Below are 26,122 nucleotides of genomic sequence, written 5' to 3' on the forward strand. Positions count from 1 at the left end.
TCTTCCACAAGGACAATCTGGAGATCTGTTTAAGAAAATAATGGCATCTTAGTATGGAGGATGGGGATGTTCCTCATTCATATCCACAATGTGATCTGCAGCTCTGAGGTATGGGATGCATTATTATTTGCAGTTTTTTTTTTTATTGTTTGCAGTATTTCAGGTTGTTTGGATAAAATTAAGCTGGCCATAGATGGTTTGAAATTCAGCAAGTTCAACAGGGACCAGACGAATTTCAATCCATTTATGGCTGTTTCTGATTAACTACTGCCAACCGGGAATGTTGGATTTGTTTCTTGATCAGCAGGCTGCAGCCAATCAGCTGCATTGCTTATCAGTGTATTCTGACAGCCGAGGAGTCCCCACTGTCAGAAGGAGAATTCTTTCATACACCCACCTTGCTTGTGTGGATGGGGAATCCTTGACCAGCCTTGTTCAAGTAACAATCTAGAGGTGCCTGCACATACTTCATTATATCTTCCACAAGCAAAATCTGGGGGTTGGTTATTGACGTCTTAGTTTGGGTTTTGGAGCTGCTCCTCAACCAATCCCACAATATATTCACCTCTGAGGTATGGGAGGTAGTAGGCCAGTGCTCGATTGTACTGACCCCTGCACTTTTTAAAATATGCATTCATGACCCCTGCATTTTCTGCAAATGCACATTCCTGCACTCTCTACATTGTGAACTTCTGACCCCTGCACGCTCTGTGTTATGCACACCTGACCCCTGTACTCTTTGAATTACACACTCCTAAATCCTGCACTCTATGCATTACATATACATGAGCCCAGCACTCTCTATGATAGGCACTTATGACTCCCTTACTTTCTGCATTTCACACTCCTGACCCCTGCTTTCTCTGTGTTACACACTCCTGACCTGACCCCTGCTCTCTCTGTGTTATGCACTCCTGATCCCTGCACTCTCAGTGATACACACTACTGATCCCTGCATTTTGGTGATACACGCTTCTGATCCCTGCACTCTCAGTGATACACACTCCTGATCCCTGCACTCTCAGTGATGCACACTCCTGATCTCTACACTCTCAGTGATGCACACTCCTGATCTCTACACTCTCAGTGATGCACACTCCTGATCTCTGCGCTCTCAGTGATACACACTCCTGATCCCTGCACTCTCAGTGATACACACTCCTGATCCCTGCACTCTCAATGATACACACTCCTGATCTCTGCACTCTCAGTGATGCACACTCCTGATCCCTGCACTCTCAATGATACACACTCCTGATCCCTGCACTCTCAGTGATGCACACTACTGATCTCTGCACTTTAGTGATACACACTCCTGATCCCTGCCCTCTCAATGATACACACTCCTGATCTCTGCACTTTAGTAATGCACACTCCTGATCCCTGCACTTTAGTGATACACACTTCTGATCCCTGCACTCTCAGTGATACACACTCCTGATCCCTGCACTCTCTGCATTACACATTCCTGACAACAGCACTATAGACACTATGGCCCAGATTCTCAAAAGAAATAAGACGGCGTATCTCCAGATACGCCGTTGTATCTCTGAGTCGCGCCGTCGTATCTATGCGCCTGATTCTTAGATCAGTTACGCATAGATATCCATTAGATCCGACAGGCGTAAGTCTCTTACGCCGTCGGATCTTAAGTGCATTTTTTTTTTTGACCACTAGGTGGCGCTTCCGTCAAATTCCACGTTGAGTATGCAAATTAGCTAGATTCGCGAACTCCCAAACGTACGCGCGGCCGAAGCAGTAAAGTTACGACGTTTACGTTAGGCTTTTCCCGGCGTAAAGTTGCCCCTGCTATATGGTGGCGCAGCCGATGTTAAGTATGGCCGTCGTTCCTGCGTCGAAATTTTGAAAATTTTGCGTCGTTTGCGTAACTCGTCCGCGAATGGGGCTGGACGTAATTTACGTCCACGTCAAAACCAATACGTCCTTGCGGCGTATTAGGAGCAATGCACACTGGGATATTTCCACGGACGGCGCATGCGCCGTTCGTGAAAAATGTCAATCACGTCGGGTCACAGTACATTTACATAAAACATGCCCCCCTGATCCAAATTTGAATTAGGCGGGCTTACGCCGGCCGATTTACGCTACGCCACCGCAATTTACGGAGCAAGTGCTTTGAGAATACAGCACTTGCCCGTCTAAGTTGCGGCGGCTTAACGTAAATCGGATACGTTACGCCGCCACAGAGATGCGCCGATCTACGTGAATCTGGGCCTATGACCTGACCACTGCACTCTGTGCATTGGGCTCAGTATGATATACTCTTGACTGCTGCACTCTGTAGACTCAGATTTTATTTTACCATGCCGCTTTAAACCCTTCCCACTGTAGGGGTAGAGGTATTAAGAATTGATCTGCCCTGGGTGCCAGATATGCTAAGTACACCATTACCCAGATGTCCACATCCAAGAAAACAAAGAGGCGGGTAACCGGGTATAGAGTGAGCATCCCTACAGGTATTATGTACCAGCATGTTACCTGAACTAGATTTAATGTTTGCCCAAATATCAGACCAGTCCTGATCAGTAAGATCTGAACCAATGTCAGCAGTGCATTGCTGTGTGTACTCACAGACATAGGGTGGGAATCATGAATTGCTGGCATTGGATTTTTTTCCTGAGAGCGTTATCTGCGGAAATGTCTTTATCCTTATTAGGCATAAATACGCAAACTCAGCTGAACCAAGCATGTGTGGTTATTGCAAGATGTCCTGCAAGAAAGACCTATTGGCAGTTGAATTACCCCTTGTCACCTGTGGAAGAAAGAAATTCAATCAATTGATGCTGTAATTGGATGACTAATGTGACATAGATAATAGAATAATGAATTCACTGTCTGATGTTTGGTAAACTATGGATTACATATACAGTGCATAGATAGAATAAAGATAACACCGAGATAGCCAGATAGATGAAAAAGAGACTGGCAAATAATCACTAGTAGGACAGATGATGGAGAAAAAGAAAGAAAGAAAGAAAGAAAGAAAGAAAGAAAGAAAGAAAGAAAGAAAGAAAGAAAGAAAGAAAGCAAATGATAGTTAATAGGATACATATAGAGTAGACTATATAGATTAATTGTATTTTGATTTTGGGATACATTATATTACTGTAATTCATTGGCTGACTGATGTTAGGAAGATTAAAAATTACATAAATAAATGGTTATGTTAACGAATTGACTGATATGAGTTGGTTGACAACATAGGTAATTAGACAAATGTATTGAGATAGATAGATAGAATAATTGACTGATTACTGTAATATTGAGTGTATGATAGATAGATAGTTAGGTAGATAGATAGATAGATAGATAGATAGATAGATAGATAGATAGATAGATAGATAGATAGATAGATAGAATAATTGACTGACTAATATTGAGTGGATGATAGATAGATAGTTAGATAGATAGATAGATAGATAGATAGATAGATAGATAGATAGATAGAATCAATAATTAACCGATTATTATTGAGTGGAGGATAGATAGACATATAGATAGATAGATAGATAGATAGATAGATAGATAGAATAATTGACTAATTAATATTGAGGGGAGGATAGATAGATAGATAGATAGATAGATAGATAGATAGATAGATAGATAGATAGATAGAATAATTGACTAATTAATATTGAAGGGAGGATAGATAGATAGATAGATAGATAGATAGATAGACAGACAGACAGACAGACAGATAGATAGATAGATAGATAGATAGATAGATAGAATAATTAGCTGATATTATTGAGTGGAAGATAGATAGATAGATAGATAGATAGATAGATAGATAGATAGATAGATAGATAGATAGATAGATAGATAGATAGAATAATTAGCTGATTAATATTGAGTGGAAGATAAATAGATAGATATATAGATAGAATCAATAATTGACTGATTATTATTGAGTGGAAGATAGATAGATAGATAGATAGATAGATAGATAGATAGATAGATAGATAGATAGATAGATAGATAGATAGATAGATAGAATAATTAACTAATTTATATTGAGTGGAAGATAGATAAATAGATATATAGATACATAGATAGATAGATAGATAGATAGATAGATAGATAGATACATACATAGGTAGATAGATAGATAGATAGATAGATAGATAGATAGATAGATAGATAGATAGATAGATAGATAGATAGATAGATAGATAGATAGAATAATTAACTAATTTATATTGAGTGGAAGATAGATAGATAAATAGATATATAGATACATAGATAGATAGATAGATAGATAGATAGATAGATAGATACATAGATAGATAGATAGATAGATAGATAGATAGATAGATACATAGATAGATACATAGATAGATAGATAGATAGATAGATAGATAGATAGATAGATAGATAGATAGATAGATAGATAGATAGATAGATAGATTATTATAAGGTGTATGATGGATAGATAGATAGATAGATAGATAGATAGATAGATAGATAGATAGATAGATAGATAGATAGATAGATCGATAGAATAATTAACTGATTAATATTGAGTGGAAGATAGATGGATAGATAGATAGATAGATAGATAGATAGATAGATAGATAGATGGATGGATGGATGGATGGATGGATAGATAGATAGATAGATAGATAGATAGATAGATAGATAGATAGATAGATAGATAGATTATTATAAGGTGTATGATGGATAGATGGTTATTTAGAGATGTGATTGCCTGTTAGATAATGAATTCATGGGTCTTACTGATAAATAGATCACATACACACAGACAGATATAGAGAGACACACGGACAATCCCAGAGCTCTGGCACCGATATTGGAGTGTAAGCTCTTGTGTCCAGCCTGATTTCTTCCTGTAGATGAGGGGAAATGATGAGGTGTAGGTCTCCCCCTCCCCCGTCCTTCCTCTATAGGGGAAAGTTGCAGGGATCAGCGGGCTGCCATGCGATGTGTAGGGATCGCCCATGGATGGGAGCGGTGACCCCCCTGTCTGTGTCTCGTGCCTCCTAATCCCTATGTGTTCCTTATTAGTCTGAGTGGCTGAGATGTCCATCTGGGAGATTCCTAATTCTCAGTGATCTTCTTATCTCCAACTGTCCTTTCTTGTGCCAGGGAGGGCAGGCTCACCCACCTCACCACCGCCAGTTGCGGAGATGCTGGGAGGGGGGCAGCTGGAGAATTTGGGAGGAAATGGGTTTTCTATGGAGAGACACACATTGGAAATTGCAGTTTGTAGGATGTGATGGGACTGGGAGCCCCTCCTAGGCTGCCTCCCCCGACCCCCCTCCCACACGTGTTCCATCTACTGGGTCCCTGACCATCCTCTCCCACCACTGCTGTCGGGATCCTGTGCGGGTCACACACCGGGGATCCTCCGGATTCTTTTCACACTTCTTCTTTCTACCAAATCCGCTTTTTCACCCCCCCCCCCCTTAAATCTGTTATCCAGATGGATCTGCTAAGAAAGCCCACCTGGATGTGTTTACTGCTTCTGGCTCTTTGCTTTGGATTTACTTTCTGCTCCAAAAAGGCTTCTACCCCCAGGAGACCAGGTAACCATTGCTACTTCTCCACTTCCATGCCATGATTTGGGTGCCAACTGCCACTTTATTAACTCTTTGCTGCTCTGTAGAGTAAGGAGAAGTTGTAGAGGAGAAGCTGTAGGGGAGACATTGTAGGGGAGAAGTTTTTGGGGTGAAGTTGTAGGGGAGAAGCTGTAGGGGAGAAGTTTTTGGGGAAAAGCTGCAGGGGAGAAGTTGTAGGGGAGAAGCTGTAGGGGAGAAGCTGTAGGGGAGAAGTTGTAGGGGAGAAGCTGTAGGGGAGAAGTTGTAGGGGAGAAGATGTAGGGGAGAAGATGTAGGGGAGAAGTTGTAGGGGAGAAGTTGTAGGGGAGAAGCTGTAGGGGAGAAGATGTAGGGGAGAAGCTGTAGAGGAGAAGATGTAGGGGAGAAGTTGTAGGGGAGAAGTTGTAGGGGAGAAGTTGTAGGGGAGAAGCTGTAGAGGAGAAGCTGTAGGGGAGAAGATGTAGGGGAGAAGTTGTAGGGGAGAAGCTGTAGGGGAGAAGTTTTGGGGTGAAGCTGTAGGGAAGAAGCTGTAGGGGAGAAGCTGTAGGGGAGAAGATGTAGGGGAGAAGATGTAGGGGAGAAGTTGTAGGGGAGAAGCTGTAGGGGAGAGGTTTTGGGGTGAAGCTGTAGGGAAGAAGCTGTAGGGGAGAAGCTGTAGGGGAGAAGATGTAGGGGAGAAGCTGTAGGGGAGAAGTTTTTGGGGTGAAGATGTAGGGAAGAAGATGTAGGGGAGAAGCTGTAGGGGAGAAGATGTAGGGGAGAAGCTGTAGGGGAGAAGTTGTAGGGGAGAAGCTGTAGGGAGCTGTGCTCTCAGCTCGGAGATCTGGGCTTAATTAAGGGATCCTGGGCTAGCTTTGAATTTTAAACACACAAAACAAAGAAATATTCCTGGTGCCATCATCAGGAAAAGTCTTTGTCTGGAAATGTGCCCTGCTAGCGTTTCATGCAGCCAGGTTTCCTGTGGGATCAAAGATTGTTACTTTGTTGCATCCTGTTCTTAATAGCTTTATATTATAAAGTGGGGATTATATGCAATCATCTTCTTTTATTAAAGTGTATGTAAACTCTGAGGGCTCCTTCAGATATGCCGCCAGGGGGCCAAAAAAAAAAGGTTTTGCCCCCCCTCCTATCGCCCACCTAAAGGAGGGCATGCCGCCACTCAGCACTTTCAGGGTTAAAAAAGGATCCAAGGCGGTGACATATATCACCTCTTCTCCGTTTGTAAGATGCCTCTGAAAAGCAATCTGCCCCAGATCACTTTTCAGAGGGGCAGCAAGGGCGCCACACATCTGAATGAGCCCTTGAAATGAACTTGTCATATTTGTATCCATTTGATCTATGAACGGTAGCATTACTAGCTTTTTGTTATATCTGTCTGATAAGCACAAACAAATCCTGACTGATCCTGCCAGAAATCCTGGGCGCTGATAACTTCCTGTGCTGCCTGTCTTGTTCCCACATATCTCTCCGGATTAAAGCCGGAGTCTCCAAACTTTCAAGACAAAGGGCCAGTTTACTGTCCTTCAAAATTCTAGGGGGACAGACTGTGGCCAGTGGGGGTAGAAAATGCCCCGGCATCAGTGGGAGTAAAAAAATTACATCATTGGTATCAGTGGGAGGAATAGTGCCTCATAATTGGTGTCAGTGGAGGCCTAGTGCCCCATTATTGGTGTCATTGGGAGGAATAGTGACCCAGCATTGGTGTCAGGGGAGGAATAGTGACCCAGCATTGGTGTCATTTGGAGGAATTGTGCCTCATCATTGGTGTCAGTGGGAGGAATAGTGCCTCATCATTGGTGTCAGTGGAACCAATAGTACCCCATCATTGGTGTCAGGGGAGGAATAGTGCCTCATCATTGGTGTCAAGGGAGGAATAGTGCCTCATCATTGGTGTCAGTGGGAGGAATAGTGCCTCATCATTGGTGTCAGTGGGAGGAATAGTGCTTCATCATTGGTGTCAGTGGAACCAATAGTGCCCCATCATTGGTGTCAGGGCAGGAATAATGCCTCATCATTGGTGTCAAGGGAGGAATAGTGCCTCATAATTGGTGTCAGGGGAGGAATAGTGCCTCATCATTGGTGTAATTAGGAGGAATAGTTCCTCATCGTTGGTGTCAGAGGGAGGAATAGTGCCTCAGCATTGGTGTCAGGGGAGGAATAGTGCCTCAGCATTGGTGTCAGGGGAGTAATAGTTCCCCTTATCATTGGTGCCAGGGGAGGAATAGTTCCCCATTATTGGTGTCAGTGGGAGGAATAGTGCCTCATCATTGGTGTCAGTGGGAGGAATAGTGCCTCATCGTTGGTATCAGTGGGAGGAATAGTGCCTCATCATTGGTGTCAGGGGAGGAATAGTGCCTCAGCATTGGTGTCATTGGGAGGAATAGTTCCCCATTATTGGTGTCAGGGGAGGAATAGTGCCTCAGCATTGGTGTCATTGGGAGGAATAGTTCCCCATTATTGGTGTCAGGGGAGGAATAGTGCCTCAGCATTGGTGTCATTGGGAGGAATAGTTCCCCATTATTGGTGTCAGGGGAGGAATAGTGCATCGTTGGTGTCAGTGGGAGAATTAGTTCCCAATCTCTGGTGTCAATGGGAGGAATAGTGATTCATATCAGTGGAAGGAATAGTGCCCCAAGGGCCAGATAAAGGCAAACAAAGGGCCACAATTATAAGACCCCTGGATTAAAGCTACACTATGCAATCATTATACAAAACACACTATACAATCTGATTAGTCAATCTGTGTACAATCTCTAACTTCACATAGTACAGCGGCTTCGTCCGGAGCTGACAGTTATCTCATAGTGTGTGCCAGGCTTAAGGCTGGCCATACATTATGCAATTTTCTTGTACAATTTTCCTTTCAATTCATGAAGACCATATAATATGAGGTCAAACCTAAACACTTTCAATGTGTATGCAATCAGGCAAGCCCTTGCCTGGTAAATCTAAAGGAAATTGAATAAGAAAATTGTATAAGGCACAGCGGAAGGATTCCCCCATCCACCCCGAATGTGTGGGATGGGGGGCAGGGACAGGACAAGGGGTGGGCGGGTAGGACAAGGGCCCTGGGCGCAGTGGTTTATTGTAGGATGGGGGCAGTGACAGGACAAGGGGTGGGCAGGTAGAACAAGGGCCCTGGGCGCAGTGGTTTATTGTAGGATGGGGGCAGGGCCAGGACAAGGGGTGAGCGGGTAGGACAAGTGCCCTGGGCGCAGTGGTTTATTGTAGGATGGGGGCAGTGACAGGACAAGGGGTGGGCAGGTAGAACAAGGTCCCTGGGCGCAGTGGTTTATTGTAGGATGGGGGCAGTGACAGGACAAGGGGTGGACGGGTAGGACAAGTGCCCTGGGTGCAGTGGTTTATTGTAGGGATGGGGGCAGGGACAGGACAAGGGGTGGGCGGGTAGAACAAGTGCCCTGGGTGCAGTGGTTTATTGTAGGATGGGGGCAGGGCCAGGACAAGGGGTGAGCGGGTAGGACAAGTGCCCTGGGTGCAGTGGTTTATTGTAGGATGGGGGCAGTGACAGGACAAGGGGTGGACGGGTAGGACAAGTGCTCTGGGCGCAGTGGTTTATTGTAGGGATGGGGGCAGGGCCAGGACAAGGGGTGAGCGGGTAGGACAGGTGCCCTGGGCACAGTGGTTTATTGTAGGGATGGGGGCACCTTCCTTCTGTTCCAACACTGACAGAAGTAGTGAGAGTTGCAGTGATCTTAACAAGTGAGTGACCCCTGGGTGTAGGATACCCTAAGCTTGCACATTGTGAATGGGGGAGGGGGGCACCATTTGGCATCTTTGCCCTGGGCTCTAGATGACCTTGTCCCGACACTGGATGGGGGAATCAAGTCATTTGTTCCTTTTAACCTGCTATTTGAATGAAAAGAAAAGGAGCCCCTATGGGCTGCCTAAGGACAATTGTACAATCAGATCATATAGTGTATGGTCCGCCCCGGGGGGCTTATTCACACCAGCGAGCTGCTCACCACACCGTTGGGTCACACAGTGCCAATGCGCTGATTGCACACTATTTAGATTTATTTGTCAAAAAACTTTATTGAAATTTCATGAATGAGCATCTGATGTCCTTTAGAACAACTCTGTCTATGTAATAGGGGGGGGGGGTGTTCTGTAGTCCTGTTGTAGAGTGACATTGCTGCTCCCCCATAGTTACAGTACAGTGAGGGAATGTAAAATATCAGTGAAGGCGTTTTGTTATACCTCTTGAACCTGAATTCTTGTTAATTGATTATTTCCTTTGTTGCATTGTTATAAGTAATCTTAGTCCCAGCTCTCTCTGAAGACTATGCAATATGCGCACTGCCCCCCCCCCCCCCCCCCCCCCCATCACCACTATAGCTTGCCTCTCCCTGACTGCCTGTGCCTTTCACCGCACTGCAGCGCTGTCATTGATATAATCGCGGAGAGGGTGCCGGCCTCGGTCTGACACCCCCCCCAGAGTGTGGTACCCGGGGCGGCCCGCCCCCCACTTAGAACGCCGCTGGGAATACCCCCCTTCTGATACAGAGATGAGGAGAGGGGGAGGTGTTTGTCATCCGGTCCTAGGGTGACAACTCTGCTTCTCCACACATACAGGACAATGAGAGTGCGTTGTCACCCCAGCACACTTAGTGCGTTAGTCTCCATTCACATCCAAGTACAGTGAAACTTCGGATTGCGAGTAACACGATTAACGAGCGTTTTGCAATATGATTTTTTTTTATATAAATCCTGACTCGGTTTGCGTGTGATGTCTCGCAAAACGAGCAGGTTTCAGACCACAACGGTGTGCAGTACCACGTTTGGCCAGAGGTACAGGGGCGCCGGGGGGGCCGATCAGAGCCGTTTGGAAATACTCGGAGAAACTCTGTTCCCAAGCATTTCCAAGGTTTTCCAAGTTCAGCCGCGCTGTCCCTGAGCCCTTCCGAGTATTTCCGAGGCTCTCCTGTGCCCCCCCACCTCTGGCCACATGCGGTATTGCATGCCATTAACCACTTAAGGACCGCCTCCTGCACATATACATCGGCAGAATGGCACGGCTGGGCACAGACGCGTACAGGTACGTCCTGTACTAGTACCCAGCCGTGGGTCGCGGGCGCGCTCCCGCGACCCAGTCCAAAGCTCCGTGACCGGGACCGCAGGACTCGTGGACCAGATCGCCACTGGGGTCCCGCGATCGGTCCTCGGAACTGAAGAAACGGGGAGAGCCGTGTGTAAACACGGCTTCCCCGTTCCTCACTGTGGCGCTGTCATCGATCGTGTGATCCCTTTTATAGGTGGACACAATCGATGACGTCACACCTACAGCCACACCCCCCTACAGTTGTAAACACACACTAGGTGAACCCTAACTCCTACAGCGCCCCCTGTGGTTAACTCCCAAACTGCAATTGCCATTTTCACAATAAACAATGCATTTTTAATGCATTTTTTGCTGTGAAAATGACAATGGTCCCAAAAATGTGTCAAAATTGTCCGAAGTGTCCGCCATAATGTCGCAGTCACGAAAAAAATCGCCGATCGCCGCCATTAGTAGTAAAAAAAAAAAAAATTAATAAAAATGCAATAAAACTATCCTCTATTTTGTAAACGCTATAAATTTTGCGCAAACCAATCGATAAACGCTTATTGCGATTTTTTTTACCAAAAATAGGTAGAAGAATACGTATCGGCCTAAACTGAGGAAAAAAAAAATTATATATTTTTGGGGGATATTTATTATAGCAAAAAGTCAAAAATATTGAATTTTTTTCAAAATTGTTGCTCTATTTTTGTTTATAGCGCAAAAAATAAAAACCGCAGAGGTGATCAAAGCGACGCAGTGCCAAATCGCAAAAAGGGGCCTGGTCTTTTACCTGCATTCTGGTCCGGGTCTTAAGTGTTAACTAAGTCAATGCAGGGCAAATAATTTTAATTTCCATTGACTTCTATGGGGAAACTCGCTTTGATATGCGAGTGCTTTGGATTACGAGCATTCTCCTGGAACGGATTATGCTCGTAATCCAAGGTTCCACTTTAATCTGAAGCACATTTCCAAAAGCACTTCAGTGCTTGACACTCAGATTTCCATGTTATTCTATTGTGCCCATTGGTGTGTTTGCTGAGTGTCCCCAGAGCAAGCTGCTTGCACTGGGGACACTCGTGTGCTTGCTCCCAAGCCTCCTCTGTGTGTGTCTATGGGACACACAGAGCATGGCTCAGTCCCATTCCCTGATCCCCCTCACTGGCTGTAATTGACAGCTGATGTGTTTTAGCCAATGAGGAGAGAGCCCTGGGAGAGCCACTGCTCTTGTGCACATTGCTGGATCAAAAGGGGGCTCAGGTAAGTATTAGGGGGGCTGCGGGGGACTTGCACACTTAGGCCTGGATTCACATACATTGGCGCATATTTAGGCGGGCGTAGCTTATCTAATATATGCTACGCCGACGTAGCGCAGAGAGGCAAGCACCGAATTCACAAAGCACTTGCCTCCCGAACTGCGCTGGGTTCCCTCGGCGTAAGCCGGCATAGGTGGAAGTGGGCGTGAGCCATGCTAATGAGGCGTGACCCCATGCAAATGATGGGCCGAGTGCCATACAAGTACTTAAAACGAACGGCGCATGCGCCGTCCCGTGGATGAATCCCAGTGTGCATGCTCAGAATCACGTCGGAACTACTCCCTAAGATACGACGGATCACTGCCTACGACGTGAACGTAACCTACGCCCAGCCCTATTCACGTACTACGTAAACGACGTAAAATACGACGGCTGTGTTTCCTGGTCCATACCTAAGCATGAGTTGCGCCTCCTATATGGGGAATAACTTTACGCTGGACGTACAGTTGTAAGTGTTAACTAAGTCAATGCAGGGCAAATTATTTTAATTTCCATTGACTTCAATGGGGAAACTCGCTTTGATATGCGAGTGCTTTGGATTACAAGCATAATATACGCAAACCGTATAAACGGGCGCAAGTACGTTTGTGAATCGGCGTATCTCCCTCATTTGCATATGTGCATAGAAAATCAATGCGCACCGCGTAAATATGCGCCCACGATACGACGGCGTAGGCAAGTTACGTCGGTCGTAGGAAGCCTATTTTCAGGCGTATTTCGTTTTGTGGGCACGGCGCACAGATACGACGGCGCATAGTTACACTTACGCGGTGTATCTCGAGATACGTCGGCGTAAGTGCTTTGTCAATCCGGGCCATCAGGTTTTTTACCTTCATGCAGAGCATATAAAACCACTTTAAATGCATATTATATATGGCTAATAAGCTTTGTAGCACAAACCTATTCTTTATTATTGTGCAAAGTATAATTACAGTCTCCAACAGAAATATTTTTATAGTATTTACAAAAGCACAAGATAAGAAATACATCCTAGAAAGACAACATAAACAAACATAGACAGTTCTTTCATAATATTGTAACTGTAGGAAATGTTAATTAAACTTTTAAGCTTTGGCCTTTATTTTGCAATGTCTTGGCAGTGTTCCTATGCAGATAGACATCTGTGTAACATGTTTCATTAATAATAAGAATTAGTAGTATGACAGTTACAGCCGTGAGCCGTCCCGTGTATGTAGGAGGTCTGAGACTTCTGCTCATCAGCTCTTGTAGCTTCTTAGAAGATCTGAGTCTGCCGCTGTATGGAACTTCTAGACCTGAGCAGAACTTCTGAAACCAACATCCAAGGTGACCTGGAACCTCAGCCGACACCAGGAGGGAGTGTTTGATGGTGGTCCATGTACAACCAAAGAAGGTCAGACAGCCCTCTACACATTGGCAGCCGCAGAGCAGTTTGGAGACATTGCTGAATTCTGCCCTGTACACACGATCGGTTCGTCTGATGTAAACGGGACCGTTTTCATTGGACGAACCGATCCTGTGTGGGCCCCTAATTGATTGACAGGCTTCCGACCGTCGCATACTGCGCGTCACGAGTTGCCGAAAGAAACCGAACGTCGGTGCGCAGGCGCCGTATAGCGCAGACTCGCAGTCCGGCTTCTTTCGGCAACTCGTGACGCGCTGTATGCGACGGTCGGAAGCCTGTCAATCAATTAGGAACGCCCAGTCCCGCAGAAGACATACCCGGAAGCGGCGGTGAAAATACGGTATGTACGGGGATAAAATAAAAAAAAACAGCCGTTTGTCATTCTGACAACTCGGCTGAATGTAATGTTAAAAAAATTTTTTTGGGTGAACCCCCGCTTTAAACCAATTCATAGGGATAGTAAATGAAAATAAAAGTCCCTTAACCGGTTAACGCCCGCCGCATGTACATATACGTCCACAGAATGGCACGTACAGGCATATGGGCATACATGTACGTCCCCGCCTTTCCGCGGGTCGGGGGTCCGATCGGGACATGCGGCGGTCGGTAACCCGCGGGGAGCGATCCGGGACGAGGGCGCGGCTATTCGTTTCTAGCCGCCCCCTCTCGATCGCTCCCCGGAGCTGAAGAACGGGGAGAGCCGTATGTAAACACGGCTTCCCCGTGCTTCACTGTGGCGGCTGCATCGATCGAGTCATCCCTTTTATAGGGAGACTCGATCGATTACGTCAGTCCTACAGCCACACCTCCCTACAGTTGTAAACACACACTAGGTGAACCCTAACTCCTTCAGCGCCCCCTGTGGTTAACTCCCAAACTGCAACTGTCATTTTCACAATAAACAATGCAATTTAAATGCATTTTTTGCTGTGAAAATGATAATGGTCCCAAAAATGTGTCAAAATTGTCCGAAGTGTCCGCCATAATGTCGCAGTCACGAAAAAAATCGCTGATCACCGCCATTAGTAGTAAAAAAAATAAAAAAAATAAAACTATCCCCTATTTTGTAAACGCTATAAATTTTGCGCAAACCAATCGATAAACGCTTATTGCGATTTATTTTACCAAAAATATGTAGAAGAATACGTATCGGCCTAAACTGAGGAAAAAAAATGTTTTTATATATATTTTTGGGGGATATTTATTATAGCAAAAAGTAAAAAATATTGAATTTTTTTTCAAAATTGTCGCTCTATTTTTGTTTATAGCGCAAAAAAAAAAAACGCAGAGGTGATCAAATACCACCAAAAGAAAGCTCTATTTGTGGGGAAAAAAGGACGCCAATTTTGTTTGGGAGCCACGTCGCACGACCGCGCAATTGTCTGTTAAAGCGACGCAGTGCCGAATCGCAAAACCTGGCCTGGGCATTTAGCAACAAAATGGTCCGGGGCTTAAGTGGTTAAAGCGGAGCTCCGCTGAAAAAAAATATTAAAAGCCAGCAGCTACAAATACTGCAACTGCTGACTTTTAATATTAGGACACTTACCTGTCCTGGAGTCCAGCGCCATCTGCAGCAGAGGACGAGCGATCGCTCGTCACTCTGCTGCCCCCCCCCGCCATCCTCGGTGAGGGAATCAGGAAGTGAAGCGCTCCGGCTTCACTGCCCGGTTCCTTACGGCGCATGCGCGAGTCGCACTACGCCTGCCGATTGGCTCCCGCTGTGTACTGGGAGCTGAGTGTTCCCAGAACACAACGGGGGGGGGGGGGGGGGACGGGAGGTGACATCATGCCCGCAGTCTGCCCGAGACTGTGTGGCCGGAAGTGGGTGCAAATACCTGTCTTTAGACAGGTATCTGCACCCCCCTCCCCCCAGAAAGGTGTCAAATGTGACACCGGAGGGGGGAGGGTTCCGATCAATGGGAGTTCCACTTGGGAAAGCATACACACGACTGGTTTTCCAGACGGAAAAAAGACCACCGGGAAAAAAAGAGTTCTCTTTTTTTTTCTGCAGTTTTCTCTTTGGGAAAACTGCAATGGAACATACACATGGCTGGTTTTCCTGGCCAAAAGCTGTCATGGCAGTTTTGCCGTCGGGTAAAATGGTCGTGTGTATGAGGCAATATCCTTCAAATAACTCTAGAGAGTTTAGAAGATGTTTACCTTTCACATTTTGTTTCTTCCCAATATCCACCTCTTCACTAGTGTTGCTCACGAATATTCGTATTGCGAATATTCGGCTCGAATATGGCATATTCGAGTATTCGCGAATATATCGAATTTTGCGGCCAATATTCGCTATTCCGAATATTCGCATTTTTTTAATTTTATTTTTAAAACAGATCACATCCTAGTGATCTCCATCGACGTCTAAAAGCATTGCTGGTATGATTAGAGAGAGACACTGGGCCGAGTAGCTGAAGCGATCATTTTATATTGCCGAATATTCGCAATGCGAATATTCGGCAATAGGAATATTGCGCGATTATTTTCTCCGCCCTTATTTTGCATCAGAGCCAATCAGAGTTCTCCTACAGCAGTTGTCGAAATTCCGCAATCAATTTCGCATTCGCATTTTGCGAAATTTCGATAAAATATCAGGAATATTCGATTTCAGAATGAGCCAATCAGAGTGCTACTACAGCAGTTGTCGAAATTCCGCAATCAATTTCGCATTCGCATTTTGCGAAATTTCGATAAAATATCACGAATATTCGATTTCAGAATGAGCCAATCAGAGTGCTCCTACCGCAGTTGTCGAAATTTCGCAATTATTTTCGCATTCGCAATAGCGAAATTTTGCAAACATTTCATTTCGATAAAATATCACGAATATTCGATTTTAGCGAATATTTCTCGAATATTCGGCTATATATTCGTGATATATCGCGAAATCGAATATGGCGTATTCCGCTCAACACTACTCTTCACCACCCCTGTCTCTAGTACAAGTTCTTTGTTCTTTGCTGTGCTTGCATTTTACCAACATTGGTTGCTAGGACTGCCAGCATCCTAACAACCAGTTACATGCATTTCCCAGCATTTATAAGAGGACGGAATTTCCTGTGTCCAGTCCTGCTCCACCGTCTGCTACAACCATGCTCCCGGGCTCTTCTTGTTTGAATATTTTATTGTGTTTTCATAAGGTATAAAACAAAAGTCATAATAAACGTACTGTTCATATTTGTACAATGCAATAAAGAGAATAAATAAAAAAAAATTAAAACAAGCAATTATAACTATACTTCTCTCGTTAAAGGAGTTCTCTGACCTAAAACTTTTAACCCCCGCTGTGCCCGGGCTGTAAAAATATAGAAAATAAACTGTCACTTACCTGCCTACGATCCCCCGTTGTTCCGATATCGCCGTCCCGTTCTCCGGGCCCGGGCCCCTTCCGCTTCCTGTGTGTCGGTGACTCATAGTGCGCTCAGCCTATCAGCGGCCGCGACGGGACATTGCTGAGGCCGCTGATAGGCTGAGCGCACTATGAGTCACCGACACACAGGAAGCGGAAGGGGCCCGGGACCGGAGAACGGGACGGCGATATCGGAACAACGGGGGATCGTAGGCAGGTAAGTGACAGTTTATTTTCTATATTTTTACAGCCCGGGCACAGCGGGGGTTAAAAGTTTTAGGTCAGAGAACTCCTTTAAAGGGTCACTAAAGGAAAAAAAATTTTTAGCTGAAATGACTGTTTACAGGGCATAGAGACATAATAGTTAACTGATTCCTTTTAAAAATGATTAAAAATAGATAAAAAACCAATCATATAATGTGCCTGCAGTGTAGTTTCGTTTTTGCTGTTGTTTGCTGGTTCTCTGATGTACAGAGAGCCACTAGAGGGCAGTCAGCCAATAGAGAGCAGTGATACTTTGTCTAAAACTCCTCAGCACCAATCCAGTTTTGTTTTACTCACACCTCCTTGATTGGTGACCACCGTGAGAAATCTCCCAGTACTGTGGTCATCAGGAAACAGGCAACCAGGAAGTGTCCAAAACAGAGAGGGATTTACAGCAACATCAAAGCAAAAACGAACAATGAGGACATGAAACCAGGACTGCAGCAAGGTAAAGGAAGCTATTTAGCTGAAAAAAAAAATTCCTTTAGTGACCCTTTAAGTATATAGAACCGAATGTAAGGAGTATTCCTTAGTGTAACATTTCAGTTATCATTACAATTTAGTGATGTAATTTTAGCAATTAATATTAACAATCATATATAATAAAGATAGGAGAATGTAAAAAGTAATATTAGATAAGTATATATAGTAATAAGATAACGTTTGCTCGATATAGCCGGTCAAATAACCTAAAATAGGAGAAATGAGAAAACTTTTCCAGGGCCAAGTTCCTGCTAATTGGCATTATCTGGAGACTCCCGGGCTCTTCAGGCTCTCAGGCATGCTGTAAATGTGTGAGGTAAGGGTGGACTCTAATGTAAAGGGGGGCTCTAGATGGGGGTTTTTCATGTAAGTGGGACTCTGATGGGAACTCTGATGTAAGGGGGAAGACTGTTGAAAAGGGGGACACTGTTTAGGACTTTTATGTAAGTTAGGGTGACCAGACATCCCCGGTTTCTGGGGACAGTCTCCAGATTGAGGACACTGTCCCCGGACCAAGTCTGTCCCCGGTTTTGTCCCCGGATTGGATTTGAATAGGGTTTGAGGCAATTTCAAAGACAGTCAGTGCAGAATAAAAAAAAAAATCTAAATTACACCCCCCTCGCTCTGCCACTGCTACTAGCTTAGGGGGTGTATTATTTCCATTATCTATGCCCCTTTCTGATGATCATGTGCTGGCACGCGCATCAGGTTCCTAGTAACGCGGCAGGTACGCGCACGCTCCGCCGACGGCGCGCGCGCCCCCTGGTGGCTCTGCAAGGCGAGGACGTTATATGACGTCCTCCCAGAATGAGAGCAGAGGCGATTCAGTTCGCATGTGCAGCGCTATACAAGTCATTCATTCATTATCGTGCCGCCATCAATTGACAGCGGGCGGCAGTAGGTGTGTTGCTGTATGATGTGAAAACTTGTCCATAAGGAACGCCCACCATTCACCATGCCCAGGTGCCATGCTGGGCGCTCGCTGTTCACTCACGCATTGTATTAGGAAAGCGAATAAATATTCGCTTTCCTAACACTGAACCGCCCTTCCAGCCAATCAGGTGCTCTGGTCTGTTACCTGTCACCTGATTGGCAGAAAGGACAGGCGCTGTGATTTGACGCCTATATCAGGCGTCCAATCATAGCAGAGGATGGGAAGAGAGGATGGGAGAAGACAGGTGAGTGCTGGGTGATGCACAATAGCAGCATTTGATGGGCACAGTAGCAGCAATTGATGGGCACAGTAGCAGCAATTGATGGGCACAGTAGCGGCAATTGATGGGCACAGTAGCGGCAACCGATGGGCACACTGGTAGCAATTGATGGGCACACTGGCAGCAATTGATGGGCACACTGGCAGCAATTGATGGGCACAGTAGCGGCAACCGATGAACACACTGGTAGCAATTGATGGGCACACTGGCAGCAATTGATGGGCACAGTAGCAGCAATTGATGAGTATAGTAGCTGTGTTTGATGGCACAGTGGCTACAATTGATGTTTTTGTTTTGTTTTTTCAGTTTGTTTGCCCCCCCCCCCCCCCCCGCCAAAAAAAATTGAGCACCAGCCGCCACTGTGCTCTTGTATTTCTCTGTGTTAGCGCGCTCTTCCTCCACGTTTTTATTTTAGGTCCTTTATAGCAGCAAATGTTTGCCAAGTGACCCCCTGAGTTTCATTTCAGATACATTTCAGTTCATTTATTTTTAGTTTTTACACGCCTGCCTTGTATTGTTTGCTGTGCTCAGCACTTCACAAGAGCTACAGAGGACAGAGGAGGAGGAATATTGTATCTTCTAGATCAGACTGAAGACATGCATTTATTTTACTCATTTAAATACCTTTCTTCGATGCTTTCTACAACGCTTTATGACAGTTTACTACAACGCTTTATAGGGAATGCAATTTGCATCGTCCCCTCTGCTGATGCTGAAATGACAGTCTATTGTCCCCATCACATGATGCACATTTTTGGGTGGAAGTCACGGTGCTTTGGAAGGAAACCCATCAAACATAAGGAGAACATACAAACTACATAAAGATTTGGGGGTAGATTCACGTAGATTGGCGTTTCTTTGTGCGGGCGTAACGTATCCTATTTACGTTACGCCCAACTTTTACAGGCAAGTGCCGTATTCTTAAGAGAAAGTTGCGGCGGCGTAGCGTAAATAATAAATAATTCAAATTGTGAAGAGGTGGGCATGTGTTATGTAAATCAACCCTGACCCGACATGATTGATGTGCGCCGTCCGTGGAATTTCCCAGTGTGCATTGCTCCAAAGTACGCCGCAAGGACGTCATTGGTTTCGACGTGAACGTAAATGACGTCCAGCCCCATTCACGGACGACTTACGCAAACGACGTACATTTTTCAAATTTCGGCGCGGGAACGACGGCCATACTTAACATTGGTGCGCCGCATATACGCCTCATATAGCAGGGGTAACTTAACGCCGAGAAAAGCCTAACGTAAACGGCGTAAATGTACTACGTCGGCCGGGCGTACGTTCGTGAATTCGCGTATCTAGCTGATTTACATATTCTAGGCGTAAATCAGCGTACACGCCCCTAGCGGCCAGCGTAAATATGCAGTTAAGATCCGACGGTCGTATCTAATAGAAATCTATGCGTAACTGATTCTATGAATCAGGCGCATAGATACGACCAGCCTAACTCAGAGATACGACGGCATATCTGGAGATACGCCGTCGTATCTCCTCTGTGAATCTACCCCTTGGTCTTCAGTCGCTGGGCTGGCCCAGGTTGCACTGTGTGTGATATTGTTTACTGCACATGATTAATAACATTGTCTCTCTGCTACACAGAACTTCCATGTACAACATAGAGCAATACAACACAGACACATGTACCATGACAGTGACTAAGGGCCAGATTCACGTAGAAGTGCGGCAGCGTAACGTATCATAGATACGTTACACCGCCGCAAGTTTTCATCGCAAGTGCCTTATTCACAAAGCACTTGCGATGAAAACTACGCCGGCGGGCCAATTTAAATGGGCGTGTGCCATTTAAATTAGGCGCGTTCCCGTGCCGAACCTACTGCGCATGCTCCGTTTCTTAACTCCCGCCGTGCTTTGCACGCCGTGACGTCATTTTTTCGAACGGCGACACGCGTAGCATAATTCCGTATTCCCGTACGGCTTACGCAAACGACATTATTTTTTAAATTTCGACGCGGGAACGACGGCCATACTTTAGACAGCAATACGCTTGCTGACTAAAGTTAGGGCACCAAAAACTACGACTAACTTTGCGACAGGAAACTAGACTAGCGGCGACGTAGCGAACGCGAAAATGCGTCGTGGATCCGCCGTAACTCCTAATTTGCATACCCGATGCTGGTTTACGACGCAAACTCCCCCCAGCGGCGGCCGCGGTACTGCATCCTAAGATCCGACAGTGTAAAACAATTACACCTGTCAGATCTTATGGATATCTATGCGTAACTGATTCTATGAATCAGTCGCATAGATAGAAACAGAGATACGACGGCGTATCAGGAGATACGCCGTCGTATCTCTTTGGTGAATCTGGCCCTTAGTTCTTAAACAGTATTAAAGGCAAACTATGTCTTGTTTAAAAAAAAAAAACTTGTTTTAAAAACACACTATATTGTCAAAAATATTGGGACGCCTGCCTTTACATGCACATGACCTTTAATGGCTCCCCCGTCTTAGTCCGTAGGGTTCAATATTGAATTGGTCCACCCTTTGCAGCTATAACAGCTTCAGATGTGTGGCTGGTGACCCTCCGTGGAGATACTTCATAATTTAGACATGTATCAAGCAGTTCCCCTGTCTAGAGCTAAGAAATCTGCATGTTTTTTTTATAAAAACTCGATTTACCATTCAAAACGTTTTTTGTTTCTTTTGATGGACACCGGTCCTGAGGAGCTGCGAGCAGGATTTTTTAGGCGAGGCCGCAGCTTCGGCCTAGTCCGCGATGGTCGGCCTCGCAGCCCTTTCCCAGGATCGTGGTGGATTGACTTCTCCCCTGCACACCTCAGAGAGACCACCAAGGCAGGAGGGACACAGGAGGGTCAGTTGTGAAGGTGTGAATGCAGCCTAAGATGTGAAAACTTGTCCATAAGGAACGCCCACCGTTCACCATGCCCAGGTGGCACATTTGGTGACACACTTTCTGTAGCCCACAGAAATCTGTCCCTACCCTTAGGCTGCATTCACACCTAGGCAACAAAACGCCTGAAGCGCGACGCTACAATACGCTGGAGGGGAGAAATAACATGATTCTCTATGGAGATGGTTCACATCTCCACGCCGAACGCCGAACACCTGAAGCTCAAACAAGTCCCGGACCCTATTGGGCGGCTTCGGCGTTCTCCATACCCGACAATGACCTATACAAAACCGTGGTTAAAAATGGCACGTTTTGTTGCGGCAAATCGCGGTAAAAACCGCTGCAATTTGTCGTGGCAAATCGCGGTAAAAAACGCCGCAAATCACCTACGCCTAGGTGTGAATGCAGCCTAAGGCTGCATTCACACCTGAACGTGGCGTATTGTACCGCGATTTGCCGCGACAAATTGCGGCGTTTTGTCCCGCGATTTGCCGCGACAAAACGTGTCGTTTTTTAGCCTACAATACGCCGGAGGGGTGATTTAACATTGTCGGCTATGCCGAACGCCGAAAGCCGCCTGAAAAAAAGGGTCCGGGACTTGTTTTGAGCTTCAGGCGTACGGCGTTTCGGCGTGGAGATGTGAACCATCTCCATAGTAGACAATGTTAAATCACCCCTCCAGCGTACTTCAGGCTGCAATAGCGTCGGGCGTAAAAACGCCTAGGTGTGAATGCAGCCATAAGGCTGCATTCACACCTGAGCGTAGCGTTTTGCTGCGTTTTTTTACCGCGATTTGCCGCGACAAAACACTGCGTTTTTTACCGCGATTTGCCGCGTCAAAACGCTGCGATTTTTTACAGGTCTAGGGTCACCAATGTAAAACGCCCAAACGCCCAAATTCGAGCGACAAAAAGGGTCCAGAACTTGTTTGGGCTTCAGGCGTTCGGCGTCAGGCGTTTTGTAGTGGAGATGTGAACCATCTCCATAGAGAATAATGTATTTTTTCCCCTCTAGGGTTTTGGGGCGTCACGCTTCAGGCGACAAAACGCTGAGGTGTGAATGCAGCCTAAAAGGGCTAGTTGGATGTGTTTGGCCACCGCCGGGCCAAGGATCCAGACCTCCTTTATTAGAGCCCAGCTGTGAAAATCCTATGCAGACCTTGGTGCTACCAATTTCGTTTACCTCACATAATTTGATGAATGAACTCCACCTGTTCAAGTGTCACTTGATCTCAAAATAAATACATTTGTTTCTGGGGGGGCCCTAAGTTTGAGAACATATTCAAACAAGCAGCATCTGAAGACCAAGGAGCTATCAAAACAAGCACCAAACTTCAGCTCCTGGAGAACCATTTACGTTATTGGTATTCTGCTTTGAATTTGCTGACCAGATAAGCAGAACATTAGTCAGAGTAGCAACCAGGGGCCAGTGATAACTGTGAAGGATCTACAGAGATCCAAAACATGGATGAAAGAACCTGGGCCATATTCTGAGTATAGTTACGATGGAGTATCTCAGGATACTCCGTCGTATCTCTCTTTTTTGGGCCGCGTATCTATGCGAGCGATTCTTAGAATCATTTTCGCATAGATACGCTTAAGATGACTTACACATGTCGGATCTTAAATGTAATTACTCCGCCGGCCGCTAGGTGGCGTTTACGTTCAGGTCTCATTTGTTTATGCAAATGAGCCTGATACGCCGATTCACGAACGAAATCGCGTCGCGTAACCGTCGCTAACGTCGTTTGCGTAGGCGTAAGGTTACCCCTGCTATATGAGGAGTAACCTTACGCCAGTCCCACGTAGGCCATGTTAAGTATGGCGTCGGGTCCGCGTCGTGTTTTCCCATCGGGTACGTCGTTTTACTAAGTCGTCCGCGAATACGACTTTACGTCAATGACGCACACGTCGGCGTCATTGACGTTTTACACCGAGAACTGGAGCATGCGCACTGGGCTATTTTAAGCCCGGCGCATGCGCAGTTCGTTTGAATCGGGGGCGCGCTTAATTTAAATACAAGCCGCCCCCTTGGATATACGCGGGGATACGCCGGGCCAATTACACTACGCCGCCCCAAACTACGGAGCAAGTGTTTGGGGAATACAGCACTTGCTCCTGTAGGTTGGGGCGGCGGAGTGTAAATGGCTTACGCGCCGCCCGCATACTTTCTACAAGAATATGGCCCTCTGACTTTAACTATATAACATGTTAGTAGGCCAAAGTTGGACTTCATGGAAGGGTGGCAGGAAGAAAACCATTGCTAAAAAAAGAAAAAAACATATCAAATACTATTTGTGATTTTAAAAAGGCGAATGGAACACATAAAAAACTAATATTTTCTGGTAAGCAACTATTTTGGTTTTAGTGCAAAGCAATATGTGTGATGGAAACCCATTACTGCTTTCGACCCTTGGGGCACCATCCACATGGTGGTAACATCAGGTTGTGGGGAGGAATTTTTTTAAATGGGACTTGGAAACGTATCAGTATTAACCACTTCAGCCCTGGAGGATTTGGCTGCCAAATGACCAGAGCACTTTTTGCGATTCGACACTGCGATGCTTCAACTGACAATGTGGCGGACACATTGGACACTTTTGACGCTATTTTGGGACCATTGTAATTTTTACAGCGATCAGACTACTGTGTAAATGACACTGGCAAGGAAGGGGTTAACCACTAGGGGTTGAGGAAGGGGTTAAAGGGGTTGTAAAGTTAAAAAAAAATCCCCTAAATAGCTTCCTTTACCTTAGTGCAGTCTTTCTTCACTTACCTCATCCTTCCATTTTGCTTTCAAATGTTCTTATTTCTTCTGAGGAATCCTCACTTCCTGTTCTTCTGGCTGTAACTCCACACAGTAATGTGAGGCTTTCTCCCTGGTGTGGAGTGTCGTGCTCGCCCCCTCCCTTGAGGGGGGAGGGGGTGAGCAGAAGAGTCAGGATGCCCAATAACACACAGCTCCTTTCTCTATTTGCAACGTAGAGAGCGTCCTGACTCTCCTGTAGTCCAAGGGAGGGGGCGAGCATGACACTCCACACCAGGGAGAAAGCCTTGCATTACTGTGTGGAGTTACAGACAAAAGAACAGGAAGTGAGGATTTCTCAGAAGAAATAAGGACATTTAAAAGCAAAATTGAAGGATGAGGTAAGTGAAGGAGGACTGCCCTAAGGTAAAAGGAAGCTATTTAGGGGAATTTCTTTTTATTTTTACCTTTACAACCCCTTTAAGTGTGTCCTAGGGAGTGATTCTAACTGTGTGAGGGTAGGGCTTACTTAATTTAAAGCGACGGCCATCTTCCTGTCCATGCCATTCTGCCAACGTAAAAGTGCGTGCGGTGGTAGGCAAGTGGTTATGGTCAACATGCTTGGAGCCATATACAGGACAATTATAGAGGAGACCCCTTTTTCGGTCTACAAGAGTCAGGAGAATGGGGAAGTTCACCATCTGTAAGCACAGTAGAGTGACCACATTTCCAAACTACCATTCAGGGACACCCTCCCTTCCCAAAAATCAGCTTGTGCTGTAACGAATCACAGCACAGTGATTGGACACAAGAGGAGGGATTTATGATTTCTCCAATCACAAGCAGGGGGCGGGAATTGTGCTCCTCCAGGCATTCCGGGCCAGGACAAGTACTGTCAGTGAGTAAAGCAGTGATGTGACGGCCTTTTTTGGGGGCATCAGATTGGCCTGGGGGGTGGCTGTGTCAGTTTCATTCCGGGACACTGTATTGTCCTGGAATGAATGTGCCCGGGACAGACCTGCAAAATGCGGGACTGTCCCGGACAATCCGGGACATGTGGTCACCCTAATGGATTCCCTTAATTTGCATAGATTTCCTCTCACTTCCTGTTTGGCTATGGGGCAGGAAGTGAAGGGAAATCTCTGCAGTGGGACAGGGATGGTCAAAAATAAACTGACAGGGGCTAGAACCCTTCCTTACTCTATCCAACATGGAAAAAAAACAGCGTTGCCTCTAACTCTAGCTGGAGTCGGGACCCAGATGGCCTTGTCTAAACTGCAGCTATGAGCCTCAGAGGGCCACAGCTCTCAGACTGGGTCTCTTCCCACAGGACAAGGACCCTGCTGTTCCAGGCTCTAGCCTAGCACCATAGTCCCCTACTGGTCATTCTTCTTGTCAGGTATTAACGGAGGCTGCATGAATACCCACTAAATTCTGGAACCTACCAGAGCCGATTGTAAAATTGGATTGGATTCGTGGACAGGTAAGTGTCCTAATAATAAAGATCAGCAGCTACAGCAGCAGTGACTTTTAATTTTTTCTGAAGGAGCCTGGAGATCCATTTTACAGTGGTTGTAAACCCTTTACAAACACTTTTACCTACAGGCAACGCTGTATCCTGGCCTAGGCAAACAAGGCCCAGGCCTAGGGCAGCACAGAAAGAGTCCCCACTGCCTTACGCTACACTCTTAGGGCCAGATTCTCATACATTCGCGCTGCTCCTGGGCAGCGGAATATATGAGATCTACGTTACACCGCCGCAGGTCTACAGGTTTACATCCTGATTCTCAGAACACTTACCTGTAAACTTGCGGCGGTGTAGCGTTAGATTGCTCGTCGCAAGCC

At 45.8% G+C, this 26,122-nt stretch overlaps 1 protein-coding gene across 2 annotated transcripts in view; it reads left to right on the forward strand.

The window, feature by feature from the left end:
• Nucleotides 1-5,174: 5,174 nt before the first annotated feature.
• Nucleotides 5,175-26,122, forward strand: part of EGFLAM (EGF like, fibronectin type III and laminin G domains) — a 273,167-nt gene continuing 252,219 nt past the window's right edge. Inside the window, exon 1 of one of the 2 annotated variants that reach the window (XM_040338563.1) lies at nucleotides 5,175-5,567. In XM_040338563.1, coding sequence (XP_040194497.1) covers nucleotides 5,465-5,567 — 103 coding nt within the window. In that variant the 5' untranslated portion in view covers nucleotides 5,175-5,464. The remainder of the gene's footprint in view (nucleotides 5,568-26,122) is intronic. The other variant, XM_040338572.1, reaches the window with a different exon arrangement.

This window comes from Rana temporaria, chromosome 1, assembly GCF_905171775.1.
Source record: "Rana temporaria chromosome 1, aRanTem1.1, whole genome shotgun sequence".
NCBI lineage: Eukaryota > Metazoa > Chordata > Amphibia > Anura > Ranidae > Rana > Rana temporaria.